Here is a 16,211-nt window from a genome sequence, read left to right on the forward strand (position 1 = left end):
CAACAAGATATTAAGGCAGAAGAACAAAGTTGGACAATTGACACTATCCAACTTTAAGACTTACCATAAAGCTGTAGTAATTAAGACAGTATGATATTGGTGAAAGAACAGACAAATAGAATAATGGAACCTAACAGGGAGCCCAGAAACAGCCCCATACAAATATAGACAACTGACCCTAGACAAAGGAGCAAAGGCAATGACAAAGGAGAAGAGACAGGCTTTTAACAAATGATACCAAAACAACTGTATATATGAAAAAAAAAAAAAAGTCTTTCTAGACACTGATTTTATACCTTTCACAAAAATTAACTTGAAACGGATCAGATCTAAATGTAACCACAAAACCATAACACTCCTAGAAGATAACATAGGAGAATATCTCAGTGACTTCAGGCTTGGTGATGACTTTCTAGATACAATATCAAAGGCATGATCTATGAAATAAATAATTGGGCTAGACTTCATTAAAAGTAAAAACTGCTCTGCAAAAGACTGTCAACTGTATGAAAAGATATGCCATAGGCTTGGAGAAAATACTTGTGAAAAACATAGCTGACAGAGGCCTGTTATCTGGAATATACAAAGAATTCTTAAAACTCAACAGGAAAAAAAATCTACTTAATAAATAGACGAAAGATCTGAACAGATACCCTATCAAAGAAGATACACAGATGGCAAATAAGCATATGAAAATACACTCCACAATCATATATCATTAGAGAATTGCAAATTAAAATAATCATAACATTACACACCCATTAGAATGACAAAATTTTGAAACACTGATATCAAATGTTGGCTAGGATAAGGAGCAACAGAAACATTCATTGCTGGTGGGAATGCAAAATGGTACAGCCTCTTTGGAAGACAGTTTGGTGGTTTCTTATCAAGTTAAACATACTCTTATCATACATACCAGCAGTCACACTCCTAGGTATTTATTCAAAGAGCTGAAAACTTATGTTCACACAAAAACCTGCACAGGAATGTTTATAGAAGCTTTATCCATAATGGCCAGAACTTGGACGTGACCAGGATGTTCCTCAGTAGGTGAATGAATAAACTGTGGTACATCCAGACAATGGAACATTATTCAGTGCTAAAAACAAATGAGCCATCAAGACATAAAAAGACATGGAGGAGCCTTAAATGCACATTACTAAGTGGAAGATGACAATCTGAAAGATGATACACTGAATGATTCCAACTTTAAGACATCTGGAAAAGGCAAAACTACAGGAACAGCAAAAGGTCAGTGGTTGTCAGGGGCCGGGAGGGAGGGATGATAGGGGTAAATAGACAGAGTACAGAGGATTTTTAGGGCAGTGAGATATTCTGTCTGATACTATAATGGTGGATTCACATTACAGATTTGTCAAACCCACAGAATGTACAAATCCAAGAGTGAAGCCTGATGTAAGCCAGGGACTTTGGGTGATAATGATGTGTCAGTGTAGGTTTACCAGTTGTAACGTACCACTCTGGGGTGAGATGTTAATGGTGGGAGAGGCTGTGCGTGTGTGGGTACAGGTGGTATACGAGAACTCTCTGTGCTTAAAATAAAGTCTATTCTTTAAAAATGTAGTCTTTGTTTTATTCATTTAAAAATCATTGTATTTCTTGGACCTTAAAATTACTGATATAACATGATCTGCATTTCTTTTGCTCTGAATCTACTTGCTTATTAATTCCCAATTCTACCTACAAAATTATCATCATTAAAGATATCTTATCAATTCTGGATATAATTTCAAATATCACGCACACAATCATTCAACTCTTCCTTCCACAATGTATACATGTATCAAATCATCATGTTGTATATTTTAAATATCTTACAATAATTTTATTTGTCAATTATGCCTCAATAAAGCTGAAAAACAGAAAGAAATAGCTGATTTGTTAAGATGGGGAAAATAAGACAGAGAAAACACTCTTTAAGGTGGTCTGAAACCAGGCAGACAAGCCCAGCACGGTGCAGCGTCAGCCCGTATTTACCTTGCACAAGGTAAAGTAAACAATGGCCAGACTCTCCAAGAATATAAAATGGGTGAAACACGCACCCTAGAGAGATGGAAATGCCTCTTTAAGGACTGGCTGCCTCAGGTAAAAGAATATGACATATAACAGAAGTACTCACATCACTTTATCAAAACCACTGAGAAATTCTGCTCTGATTGCAGCCAGTCTGCATTTAGAACAAATATTTAGCATCAGCATTTGTTTCCCTCTAATTTAGTGAGTAATACAAAACCCTTCAGATAATCTGAGCCAGTCAGACACTGGTGGCCTGGAAAACCATTCCTGCCTGAATAACAATTTTGATTATAAAACATATTTTCTTTGCTGCATGAATGGTCTGCCTTCCGCTGGATTAGAGCCTCTTTTGAGGCAGGAACCGTAATTTATTCTCCTAATCTGCATAAGGCCTAGCAGGAAATTTTATACACGATAGTCTCAGCAGGCTTTTCTTTTTTAACTAAACATACTTTGTCTACTTAGGTCCAATCCGTGATTGACTTCAAATAGTCACAGTAGACCTTGTAGTCGGAATAACAGAATTACTCTTCCTTGCTGAATATGACAGGCTGAGAGCTGCATCTTATTTGCATTGCAAATGACCAGCATAGGCACTGGCTCAGAGAGAATCCACACAGTAAATATTTGCTAAGGAAACATGAGAACTTGGCAGGCTCTGGGGACCATGGGGCCTGACCCTTTTATTTTCAAATGAGGAGAATAAGGCTCCTGGGGAAACACTTGCTCAAGGGAACAAGACATTAGTTAGCAGAGCTAGGACTCTGCCCTGCCCAGTGATTTCTCTGCGCCTGCCTAATTAGGGAGAGTCAAAGGAGGGCCTGGAAAATGACGGCCTATGTCACGTACCTCCCACAGGCTGGTCGATAAATGGCAGTTTCCTTCCCCTCTCCATTTTTTTTTTCCATGGAAAGAGGAAACCCATGACACACGATGAAGACTGTCCACTTTGTGCTCTGGACAAACTGGATTTACGTGCTAATATAAGCACAACAATCTGACCCTTTCAGAAGGGCCAGCCACAAGGCCCACTGCTACTAGAGCCTGTCAGTTTCTTCTGTTGTCCTCAGAAGCCTTTCAAAGGGCTAACATGTTAGTGAAGGGGAGGCAGTCAGAAGTCTCATTTTAAGAGGGAAACTTGAGGCTCTGGTGGGAAAGTCAACAAGAAGAGAAGAGGTAGAGATCTGTTCATCCAATAGTGGGTGCAAAGTACCTGGAACAAGTTGAGGGACTAGGCACGCAGAGGTGAACAAGATGTGGTCCCTGCCCTTGCGGATGTCACAGCCCAGTGTGGGATGTAAGTATGATGAATAAGAGAATAAGCAGTTCACTCCCTGAATGCGTAAGGACAAAATCTACCAGAGGAGGCAATATTTGAGCAAGGCTATGAAGGACTAAGAGAAATTTGCTGCCGAGGTTAAAAGAATTACAGGCAAAGCCAACATCACTAAATGGCATGCGTTAGTCTTGGAAATCACTGGTGAGATAGGCAGGGGCTAGATATGAAGGATCCAAATGAAGACATTAGGAGCAATCTGTGGCAATCGGAGGGGGGCTACTGTTGGATACTGGGAGAGTAACGTAATTCCACTGCATATGAGAACCATAACTGGGAGCAGAGTGGAGAATGAACTGAAGAACAGGGAGGAGATGGTTACAGTCGTTTAGCTGAGAGATGGCAAAGAGGAGCAGAAAGGAAGCGAGAGCAGATGAAGGCTCGGCCACTGATTGATGTGGACGCTTGAGGGAGGGGGAGAAGTGGAGGATGACTTCCAGATTTCAGGCTTTTGTCAATGTGCCATTAAACACAGAAAACAGTGAAAGAGGGAGCGACCGGGAGCTGGACACGCGGAAGATGCTGAGCTCATGTGGGGCTGCGTTACATTTTAAGGGCCCTTGTGACACAAGCCCACTTGAGAATAGTCATCATGTGGATGACATACACAGAAGACACACAAACCAGTCATCCAGGGAGAATTCAGAGCCCTGGGAACTGTGGCGCGCAGGGCACGGGTGGAGGAGCAGGAGGAGCCAGGCTGGGGAAGGTGTGGTCAGAGGTGTGGGAGGCCGACAGAACCAGCGGCAGACAGCGACCTGGAGGCCACGGAGCATTGCGGAGAGGAGAGGGCGGTTGGGTAGCTGGATCAAATAGTTAAGAAAAAGTAAGTGATACAAAACCTAAAATATGCCTTTTGCATGTAGCAGTTGTCGAGGCCAGTTTTGCAGAAGCCTGAGTAGAAGGTGGGGCTGTGAGTGATCCCTGAGAGGTCTAGCTCAGAAGGACAGAGATTTAGGGTATTTTGAGGAGAAAATGAATAATTTATCACCACACAATATTCTCTCTCCTGTAGAAGCAATAAAATAATTCATGAACTGACAGGTTATTTTCTTCCAGGTTACAGATCAATTTAACAAACATGTATTAAATTCCTGCTGGCACAGGGAGCACCAGGCACCCATGACGTACCACCGAACGAGACATAGTCCCTACCAGTGAGCACTCTGGAGCTGCTAGAAAGTTTCTCTGGCCCCCAGCTAACCACACCCAGAGTGAGCGAGGCGGTCGGTGCGCACGGGCCGCGCCCAGGCCGCCCAGAGCACAGCGGGGACGCGCGGGACGGCAGAGCTCGGGCGGCGGAGGAGCAAGGGAAGGGCAGGCGCGTGCTCGGGGGCTGGGGGCAGGGGAGCACGCTGTGTGCGGGGACCAGAGGGAGGCGGGGGGGGGGGGGTGTCGGGCCCCGACTCGGAGGAGCCCCCCTCATCCCCTGTGCCAGAGCCTGGGCAGATACAGACCCCTCTGCACTTGACCTACATGAAAGCCAGGAAGCCCTTTCCTTCTCTGTGTCTAAGATTCACATTCCACATTTAAACTGCCGGACTAGGCTGGTCACGAGGTCGCCCACGCTGCCTTAATGTAATGGCCAGTTTCCCGCGATAGTTTTCTAATATTCCTGCCAAAGGTTTGAGAGGAAAACAAGCAGGGTTCATCGCTGCCACGGCATTCTGAAGAAAGCCCGCAGCCTGAACTTCTCACCCTCCACTCAAGCGTCAGAGGCGAAAGGTCTGTAGTCCAGTTAGCTAGGAGTGTTCCGGGCGTGGCCCTCCAAGACGGTCAGAAACAAGTCACCTGTTCCAGGGGTCCGAGGCCAGCGCCCCGGGGAGCAGCGGCCCCCCCTCCGCGGGGCATGGGAAAGGCCTCGCCGGCTGCCCGGGAGTTTACGAAACAGCCCCTGCGGAGCAGGGTGGAGAGCTGTGCCGCACGGACAAGTCCGGGATGTATCAGCCCGGTGGGACCTTTCAAAAATCACGGGTCATTCACGAGGATGGTTTTACGGTGTCTGGAAGGAAAAAAAATGTATTTAGAGGTCCACAAGTGGCTGTCACCGCGCCGCAGCCGAGCCAATGGAGGCCACGCCGCCCGCTGCTGAGCCTCTCACTCTGGCTGGTCGCCCACCGGTGGTCCTGCTGCCGCAGGAACGCCGGTCCCTCTTCCAGCCCATAACCCCACAAACTGGCCCTAGAAATCAGCCGAGGCGTGCGAGAGAAACGGTTAAGTGTGGACTGATCTCGCTATGCAAAGAAAATGAAGTAGAACATGGATATGTCACAGGGGGAGAGGACGTACGTGTGGCACTGTGGGACTTGTATACTATATATTTTTAATTGAGATAAAAACTGACATTGTGTAAGTTTAAGGTGTACAACGTGAAGATTTGATATCTGTATATATTGCAAAATGATCACAGTAAGTTAGTTAGCATTCATCGCCATACATAGTTACTCATTTTTTTCTTATGATGAGAACTTTTAAGATCTACTTGGCAACTTTCAAATATACAATAGAGTGTTGTTAGCTACAGTCACCGTGTGGTACATTACACCCACAGAAAATAATCTTAGATAAGTGATAGGCCCTAATGATGAGGGCTTGGGGGAAGGGTGTAAGCTCCCTCGGCAAATCAATAAAGGACAGCTGCCACAGTGACCCCAAAGTAAAGGGCTAAAAACAGAAAGCCCACGTTTTCTTGGGCTTCTTTAGTTTGTGGAATTTCAGACAGAGTTTAAACTCACACATGCCTATACTGGAGAAGTCAGATGGGGCACCCTTAGCTTTTTAACTGTTCACCACAACTGCATCTAATCGAGATAATTCCTCTACTGAGAATTAGTCCAAGTGGAAGCAAGGGTCACACCAGAGATTTCTGAGAAAGGTTCAAAAATGCAAAGAAAGCACAAACAGCCCCAGGGCGGCGGGGCGACTGGATAATAGGAGGGAACACTCACTCCCTGGCACTGAGGGGCGTCTCTCCGCTCCTCCCCTGCCTGCCCCGCAGACTCGCAGACTCGCAGACTCGGTCCCCGCGGTCAGTCCTGGACCTCTTCTCTCGCACTCTCTTTACTGTCTCCGGGTGACCTGGCTCACTCTCAGGACCTTTATACCTTCAGATGATGATGACTTTACATCTCTGTCTCCAGCTGAGGTCCCCGTCCAGCTCCAGATCCTCACCCCCAACTGCACACTGGACAATTCCACCTGGCACTGGCCCCCTGGCGCCTAAGCCCCTCACACCTTATCCTCCTCAGACCCTGGCCGGACTCCCCTCGCCTCCCCTCCGACTCAAGGAAAGGCGTCACCACCACCCAGCTGCTCAAACCAGCAGGAGTCTGGTCACCCTGAATTTTGAACAAACAATAACAATAATAATAACACCTGTTATTCATAGGTTCTCATAAAAATTAAATGAGATCACTGTCAAGAGCTTAGTACGCTAGTTAACACATAGTAAAGACTCGTTAACTGGTAACCCTTGCCATCTATTATTTACGTGGCAAGGCAAGCCATCTTAAAAAAATTGCTAATGTTTTTCATAATGCAATACAAATATCTAAAAACATATACAGAGAGAAGTGAATAACAGTCACGCCTTCTCTTACTTCCCACTGTCTTATTTTGTAGTTTCTTGTGTATTCTTCCTGAAGTCATTTTGAGTAGCTGGTTGGAAAAGGTTACATAAGAGGCCATTTAAAAATACAAAGATGGATGTTTTTCATACAAATTTATATATATGTGAGAAATCCTCTATCTTTGACCCTAATATGTCTGCATGTGTCTGTACCCCAGGGCTGCCCCCATTCTATACAGGCTACCTTGGGGTGAGGTTGGTGGGCGAGGGTGGGGGTGGGGATGAAGATGCCTTTCCTGCACTTTAAATTAGTTTAAGAGAAAAGTGAAAGTTCAAAATAACCACATCAAAATCTCATGTGTTCTCGTCTTGGTCATTCTTACTGGCTTTTCAGAGTCATTTTTCCAGGAAGCTCTCCTGAAGCCCTTTCCCCCTTAGCTGTCCTGCATCTGTACTTTAAGCAATCATACCATTTGTCCAAGTAAATCATAATTTACTAATTTCTTAGCCTAGGCACCATGGGCATTTGGGGCCAGATAATTCCTTGCTGTGAGGAGTTACTTTATGCGTCGTGGGAGGTTTAGCAGCCTCTACTCGTTAGATGCCAGCAGCATCGCCCCAGCTGTGACAAGCAAAAATGTTCCCAGACCTTGAGACGGGGCAGAATGCGAACCGCAGCACTAGCCTGAGATCTTGAGGGAGGACTCCGCCTTCTCTGTCTCCACAGCACAGAGACGCCCTCGAGGGGCAGCCTGGGTGGCTTGAGCTGAAAGGACAGGTGACAAAGCACTGCTCCCGACAGTACATCAGTTCTAATTTCTTTGCAAAAGAACAAAGTGTGCTTTAAACCCTTACTTCAATTATTATTATTTTTTAATGTGGAGGCCTATGAAGGCACCAATGCAACCGGAATTTCTAACCTTGGGACTTAGAAGTTAAATTCATAAAATCACAAGGCAACACAAACATCTTGGGAAGAATTACCTTCAAAGGAAGACATGAAAACCCCTCCAAATTGTGTTTCACAAAAAGACTGAAGCTCTCTCTGGAAACTGCAGCAGCAGCCCGTGTGGCTCTGAATCCTAGCGTTGTTATTTCTTACCTCTGTGTCTCCGTTTCCTCGTCTGTAAAGTGGGAAAGATGTTACGGCCTATCTTCTAGGCTTGTTACGAGAATTAAATGAGTATTTATAAAATGCTTAGAGTAGTGCTTGGTGAGCACTTTGTGTTCTAAAGAAATGAAATCACTGCCTATTGGAATTTGTATTTATTTATAGACTCAGAATTTCTAAGGTGGAAGCAACCGTGATTATCATGCAAACCCTTACATCCTTCTCCCAATGACTGTCCACAGTTGTCCAGTCAGTTGTCACATATTATTATATAACATAATACAACATATAATATTGAATATTTTCTGTGATATTGTTAGAGGGAAAATAAAGTATATTTTCAATTTTCATAGACTACCATCATTTAATATTGTTACTGTTATTTAACATACTCAAATCAAATCTGTGTCTTTGTGTGTAGAGGTAAGTTGTAAAAATCATTTCATCAGCACTCTCTCTTCCCCTTTTCCCCACCCCTCCCAGTAACCACTGTCATTAGTTATCCTTTTAAATAAAAAGGGCAGTGACAGATGAACTATAATCAAAATCAATTCTATATCCCCATGAAACAGTACTTAACAAGGTGAATGCCCTTGTTTTATACGTGTTGTAGTTAATCAGTATTTACTAGCGACACAAGTTAGGCAGGTCTAACATTAAATTAGAAATTCAGAGATCATTTCAGGCCTCGAGGCCCTATGTTAGCAGTCTGAGCAAATATCTCAAACCAAAACGCTAGTCGATGTTACTTCTTAAGAACCTCATTCGAGAGCTTTGATTTACTGCAATTTGCCTTAAAGGTGACAGGCTTTGCAAGGTATTGTGACACCTTGGCTACACCTGCATTTTCTGGTGTAGTTACAGTTTCAGTTAGTTCATCCAGGTACTTAGCTTTGCAATTAGCTTTTCATTACTCACAGAGGAAGATATTTTTCAATCAATAATTGAATCAAAAACATCAACCCAGAATTATAACTGTGGTTACTAAAACAGAGACTGCGCTATTCTGACTTGCAGAAACAGATATTTACAGATGCCCACTGCTCGTGGGCGCGGCCAGAGTTGCAGAAGAAACAGTGAGGCGTGGTCACCATTCGGAGGTTTATACCTTCACCAAAGACAGCAAACCTGCCCGATTTCCAAGACCTGAAAGTGAAAACTACACATCCATATATTCCCAGCCAGGTGTGGGTCCTCCCTGCCACCTTAATACAATCTATTTCTTCAGGCCAATAAAAAGTTGACATTATTCAGCAACTCCCTAAGGGTAAATTGGGACCAAGGACATGAATTGTCTGTCTACACAGCAGAGAAACCAAAGGTGAGTAAAATTCTTGTGGGTAACATTTGTAGGACACCTTCAGCTCTCTTGTCTTCATTTGTCTACCTGGCAGAAGCTACCTGCCCTCTGGCTCTATATGGTTCCCTTTAGGATCCTGCATTAGCTTTGCATTTCAATATGCAGGGGAAATGTAGAGCCCACAAAGCTTTAAAAATAAAACACGAGACCCAGCTCTATCACGGTGTCTGCAGTGCACGAGGAAGAAAATGAATAAGTCTTCACAACTGCTTACTGCTCTCCAGGCATCAATCATCACATGCCATGTGAGTGGGTGAGGGTCTAATTAACCGCTCATCAATGTCAAAGTTTTAAAAGTGCTGTCATTCTCCTCAGGCTAGAGGTCTTCCTTCTGCCTGCTTTTGGGAAATCTGTATCTTCAGGGAACTCGTAGGGAAGGCAAAGAAACTCCGTGCAGGTTCCCTTTAGCCCAGCCACCTCCATCTCTGCCTGTCTATCCTGCCTGCTTCCTTTGATCCACCCGCTGGGACTAGTCTTTTGGCTTCTGTTCTACCCACTGCTCCTCCAGCTGGAGAATCTCAGCTTGCACACCTCCAGCCAAATGCTTTTCTTATTTCATAATATTTTTGGAGACATAGCCATCCTAAGAATTATTCCAGTTATAACAGCCTCCTGCCACTCTAACCATTTTTATGCTAGTTGGGCCTTTGTCAGGAGCACTGCGGTGTCTGGTGGTGGTGTGTTCCCACGTGCTTCTGCAGTAAGGCCCTTCGAGGCATGTCTGTACCGACCCTGCTAGGGGCTGTCAGAGATGGGTCATGGGCTTCACAAGAGAAGGCGTCCTGATTTTTCTGGCTAACACTAGTATTATCATTTAGAATCTTATATCTCAAAATGATTTCTGTGCTGGCTCGTCTCTGTAACATGTCTGAGAGGCTATTTTAAAAAAGTAGACCCTGATGGAAAAGTTCAAAACTTAGTCGAGGCACGTCAGATCTCACAGGCAGCAGTGAGGAGATAAGGATTTACCACCCACACGTTTGAGAGTCAAAGCTTGGCCCACTCAGCCACGTATTCATCCAATGCACAGAACTGCAGAGAGACAATGTTTGCTCTTGCAACCCTGATTTAAAAATATGTAATGGAATTTTATTTTTGGTTTATAAAGTAATCCCTGATTTATACTTTAAAATAAAATTTTAAGAATCTGTGAGTGAGCTACTAGAACAAATGAGTGAGTTTAGAAAGATTGCAGAATGCAAATGAACAATGTACAAAAAATCATACGCTAGCAATGAACAACTGGAAATTGAAACAATAAAAAACAGTACTATTTACAATAGCACCTCAAAACATGAAATTCTTAATTACTTTCAAGATGTGGATTATCCACATGCTGAAAACTACAAGTCAGGGTTAAAAAAAATCAAAAGAGACCTAAATAAAAAGAGACAGCTACTATCTTTATGAATCAGAAGACTCAAAACTGTTAAGATATCAGTTCTTCCCAAACTGATCTATAGAGTCAACATAATACAAATCAATACTCCCACAGGATTTTTAAAACAGATGTTGACAAGTTGTTTCTAAATTTATATGAAAAAGCAGAGGAACTAGACTAGCCCAAACAATACTGGCAAAAAGGAACAAAGTTGGAGGACTCAACTATTGGATTCCAAGGCATCCACAAAGCTAAGTAATCAAGCACCATATTGATTAAAGAATAGATACATGGATAAATGGAACAGAATAGAGACTCTAGAAATAGACTTACGTGTTATGTGGTCAGTTGATTTACAATATAAGTGCAAAGGCAACTCAGTGAAGAAAGTATTATTTTCAGTATGAGGCTCAACCAATGGGATATTGATATGCAAAAAAATGAATCTTGACCCATACTTTGTACCTTATAAAAAATTAACTTGAAATAGATCATCAAGCTACATGTAAAACATAAAACTAAAACTTCTAGAAGAAAAACAAAGAAGAAAATGGTTGTGACCTTATGTTAGGAAAATTTTCTTGGGTATGACATTAAAAACATGAACGAATTGATAAATTGGACTTCAATAAAATGAAAAACTTTTGTTGTGTGAAAGACACTGTTAAGAGGTTGAAAAAACAGTCTGGCAGAAAATATTTACAAAACACATATCTAACAAAGAACTTACATCTAGAACATATAAAGAACTCTCAAAACTCCATAAGAAAACAAACAATTAAGTTTTTAAAATAGGCAAAAGGCTTGAACAGACACTCTACCGAAGAAGATAAATGAATGGCAAATGAGCACCGGAAAAGACATTCAACATCATTACTCATTAAGGACATGCAAATTTAAATCACAATGCGGTAACACTAGACACCTGTTAGAATGGTTAAAAACTAAACAAAACAAAAACTGACAATAACAAGTACTGACAAAGATGTAGAGCAGCTGTACTCTCATACACTGTTGGTGGGAACACAAAATGGTATGGCCACTTTGGAAAAGTTTGGTAGTTCTTTATAAAGTTACAATAAGCTTATCATATGCACCCCACAATCCCATGCCTAGGAATTTACTTAAAAGAAATGAACACTTATGCTCACACAAAAGCTTGAATATGAATATTTATAGTGGCTTTATAGCCACCCAAAGTGGTGACAACTCAAATGTCCTTCAGTCAGTGAATGGATAGACAAACAGTAGTATATCCACACAATGAAACACTGTTCATCAATCATATTGATTAATACACACAACATGGATGAGTCTTAGGTGCATTAAGTGAAATGAAGCCAGACTCCAAAGGCTGCATACTGTTCGAGTTCACTCATATAGCATTCTGGGAAAGGCAAAACTACAGGTACAAAACCCAGATCAGTGGCTGCCAGGGGTTGGAAGTAGGGGGAGAGGTTGATGACAAAGGTGAACAGGAGGGTTTTTTTTTAGGTGAGGGAGCAGTCCTACGTCTTGGTTGTGGTGATAGTTACATGATTGGAGGCATTTGTCAAAACTCAAAGAACTGTACACTGAAAATAGTGAATTTTACTTTAAATACACAGGACACCTCGGTTTAAAGAAAATATAGATTTAAAAATTCAATTGGGATGATTTCACTTATATGTGGAATCTAAAAAACAAAACAAATAAACAAACATATCTAAATAGAAACAGAGTCATAGATACAAAAAACCAACAGGTGGTTTCCAGAGGGGAGGGGTTGGGGGGAGGAGAGAAATAGGTGAGGGAGATGAAGAGCTACAAAATAAGTGAGTCACAGGCATGAGCTGTACCGTATGGTGAACATAGTAAATAATTATGTAATATCTTTGTGCAGTGATAGATGACAGCTAGGCTTATTATTATTAGGGTGATCATTTTGAAATGCATAGAAACATAGAATCACTATGTTGTACACCAGGAACTAACATGGTGTTGAGGTCAATTATACTTTGAAACAAACGAACTTACAGAAAAAGAGATCAGCTTTGTGGCTACTAGTGGTGAGGGGAGGGGGAGCTAGAAGAAGGTGGTCAAAAGGCACAAACTCCCAGTTATAAGTACTGGAGATGTCATGTACATATGATAAAGATAATTAACACTGCTGTATGTCATATATGAAAGTTGTGAAGAGAGTTTATCCTAAGAATTTGCATCACAAGGGAAAAAATTTGTTTTCCTATTTCTTTAAGGCTGTATATACATGAGATGATGAATGTTCACTAAACCAGTCGTGGTAAACATTTCACGATTACATAAGTCAAATCATCAGGCTTACACCTTAAACGTATTCAGTGCTGAATCTCAATTATATCTCATTAAAACTGGGGAGAAAACAACAAAAGGCATAATTAGATAATTAAATAAAGATGCATGAGTATGCAAGAAAATTAAACTGGGAAAAATATAATGTAATATAATACAATTAAAAATAAAAAATGTTTCTTTTAAAAAATGGCAACATACTAGTAAAAATACTATTGGTTAAAACTAAGAGGGAAAACTCAGAATGAGGTGCTGGTTGAATAGCTCTGACACGCTGGGGTTTGCATCAGACACGCTGAGGAGAAAACACTGCTTTTCCAATTCACTGCCTTTAAAGAATCACAACCAAACCATCCATTCCTCTCATAAATGCTCACAAACGCCATTTTGTGCTTGTTTGAGTCCAAATAGCCGGTCCCTGCAATTTGTGATTTGAAGAGTTCTCTGCTCTTCTACTGCTTACGCAAACCCACAGTACTGTTTTCCTGGAACTTTCAGAGATCATTTCTTAATGCAAATCTATTTTCTCTTCATGCAGGAACCACAGAGTGACCAGCTTATGAACACAAAAGTATAAATGTCTGAAGATTCAGTAAGCCTTAGATTATTTGCACACAATTTTAACATACATTGGTCTCTTCCATCTTGAGAAAAGTTTTCCTCAGTATTACTTTTCCTCTTAAACCACCATCTTTTCTATGTCAAATGCAGAACGTCCAAGAAAGAACGCTGGACTGCAAGTTATGAGGACTGTATTTTAAGGTCAGTTTGGCCCATGGAAAAATGACTCACCTCCTGTAACTAATATTTATCTCCAGCTCTGATCTCTCTCCAGGGCTTTAGTTAGGAGAAACTTCAAACTCCTACAGACACGTACAATCTCCTGTGCACATTTAATTGTTCAGGAATATCGGTTACATTGGCATCTTTTATTATTACTCAAGTTATAAGTGTTTTATTTGTTCATGTATGCTGCATTTCTTCAGTTAGATTTCTCCAACCAGATTATACATTCTTTGAGGGGAGAGAATTATTCACATATATCTCTTTGTCTCCCTATAGCATCTATCACATAATGAAGGCTGAAACATTCCAGGTTGCCAATACCATTACGTGAGCCCATATGTTCCAGTTGGCCGATATAATCATCTGTCTTTGCAAGAAATACAGCCGAGTTTGACACACTCACGGAGTTCTTCACAGCCTTCTCTGACCACTCACGCAGGGCCCCCATGCTGCCTCCTCCTGCTAACCACCCCCCATCACCGCCATAGCCTCGTCTTGTTTTACATTTTTAAAAACAGCACTTACCACTGAGATAATCTCGCCTTCTCTCTCTCACTCTCTTTCCTTTTCCTTCTCTCTTTCTATTGTCTGAAGCTTCCACAAATCTACTAGGATTTAAGCTCCACAAAACCCGTGCTCACTGTGGGATACTTAGAGCCTGGCCTGTGCCTGGCACACAGTAGGTGCTCAGTGAGTAATCACTGAGTTGTTGACCTCGCCTCTCAATAGAGTGATACCTGTGAGACATTGAACAACTGAAAGGAGCAAAAATACTTCAGACGATTCACCTGTAAAGGGGTTCTACAAGATCCTTTTCAAGAAAATCATGATCGTTCTTGACAGCCACAATGTTGATGGGAAATTGTGAATCTGAAAGAGAGAAAGAGAGACGAAGGAGTTTACGGGCCTTGTTTTATCTGAATGGGGGCACCAGGAACTTCAGGCCACTGCATTTCTGCACATACGACTGATTTTATTTTATTTTATTTTATTTTTTGGTGGGGGGAGGTAATTAGGTTTATTCAATCTCTGAGGCGGTACTGGGGATTGAACCCAGGACCTTGTGTACGCTAAGCATGTGCTCTACGACTTGAGCTGTACCCTCCCCCTTACGTAAGATGGATTTTAAGAGGTTACTGTCCATTGATGGGTGTGTTAGTCATGTTTAGATAGCAGACAGTTTTATTTTTATCCCCAAAAAAGGCTTTTAAGGGTATGAAAGAAGTGTGAAATATGAAAATAACCAAGAGCTTGACCTTGGATAAGACTGAATGCTCAGTGCCTGCATTTTGATAGCTCATCACTGTCACAGACATTTCCTGAATGAAGAGCCTTTAAACTCCCACTGTCCACCTAAGGTGCAGGTTGCTGACGTCAATACTTGGTTTGGCAGATTCTTTTTTTTTTTCCCTCAGGAAAAAAAGTTTCCAGAAATACCCAAAGTTCAGTGGCCTCAGGTATTTCATTTTGTAGCAAAGTCCTGAGTCGTTCTGAGTATCAGCAAAATACTCAGTTGATTCTATCCGAAAAAGGGGAGAAATTCCAACACCATGCCTTTTCTCCCACAGACTATTCAGGCCAGCTTCGGAGGTCATGGGCACAGGTCCCAGTGTTAATTTTTGGTACCTCATTTGTGGAGGTAAAACTCGAGACCATTGGAACAGAGGCCACAGTCAAATCCAACAGACAGCGCTGGTCTCATCATTATCCTGCCGTTTTCTCTCTTTCTCATCTTTTATTTGGCACTTGCTAATCATAATAAATCTAAGGGTATCGGATTTCTTATTGTGAGTTGGAAAGAAACAATTCCTCTTATGGTGAAAAAAAGTAGTGTGAGTGAATTCCAGATGGTGCCAGAATGAGGACTGTCTCGCTCTGCTAGAGAGGGAGCTGTGTGCAGCCGTGAGGAACACAGACACGGAAGCCCAGCTGCTCTGGCTTTCTGTCCTGGCTCTGCTACTCACTATCTGTAGGCTGTGGACCTCTGTTTCCTCATCTGTAAAGTGGGGATGAAGGTAATTATAATACCTACCCTAAGGTGCTGTGAATATTGAGTGAACAGTATATATACAGTACTTTGAACATTATCTGGCACATAGTGAGCTCTATATAAGTATTTGCTCTCATTATATTTATTAAATACATACGGCTGAAACACAATCCGACAGGCCCATTTTGCTTATGAGGAATCCACCTCTTAGTCATTTATGGACTCCACACTTAAATTGCATAGTATTTTGTGTTTACAAAGAGAGTGCATATTAAGGTAGAAAATCTATTACATGAAGGCTCAAGAAACTGAAATTAAAATTCTGAGTC

The 16,211-nt window shown here is 41.9% G+C and overlaps 1 protein-coding gene across 6 annotated transcripts in view; it reads right to left on the reverse strand.

Annotated features, from left to right (window-relative positions):
* STARD13 (StAR related lipid transfer domain containing 13) overlaps positions 1 to 16,211 on the reverse strand; it is a 210,373-nt gene that overhangs the window by 42,109 nt on the left and 152,053 nt on the right. For 5 of the 6 annotated variants that reach the window (XM_074378062.1, XM_074378060.1, XM_074378059.1 and 2 more), the window contains exon 3: positions 14,681 to 14,762. In XM_074378062.1, coding sequence (XP_074234163.1) covers positions 14,681 to 14,762 — 82 coding nt within the window. Of the gene's footprint in view, positions 1 to 5,167; positions 5,379 to 14,680; positions 14,763 to 16,211 lie in introns of all 6 variants that reach the window. The other variant, XM_074378064.1, reaches the window with a different exon arrangement.

The sequence above is a fragment of the Camelus bactrianus genome, chromosome 14, assembly GCF_048773025.1.
Source record: "Camelus bactrianus isolate YW-2024 breed Bactrian camel chromosome 14, ASM4877302v1, whole genome shotgun sequence".
NCBI classification, from domain to species: domain Eukaryota; kingdom Metazoa; phylum Chordata; class Mammalia; order Artiodactyla; family Camelidae; genus Camelus; species Camelus bactrianus.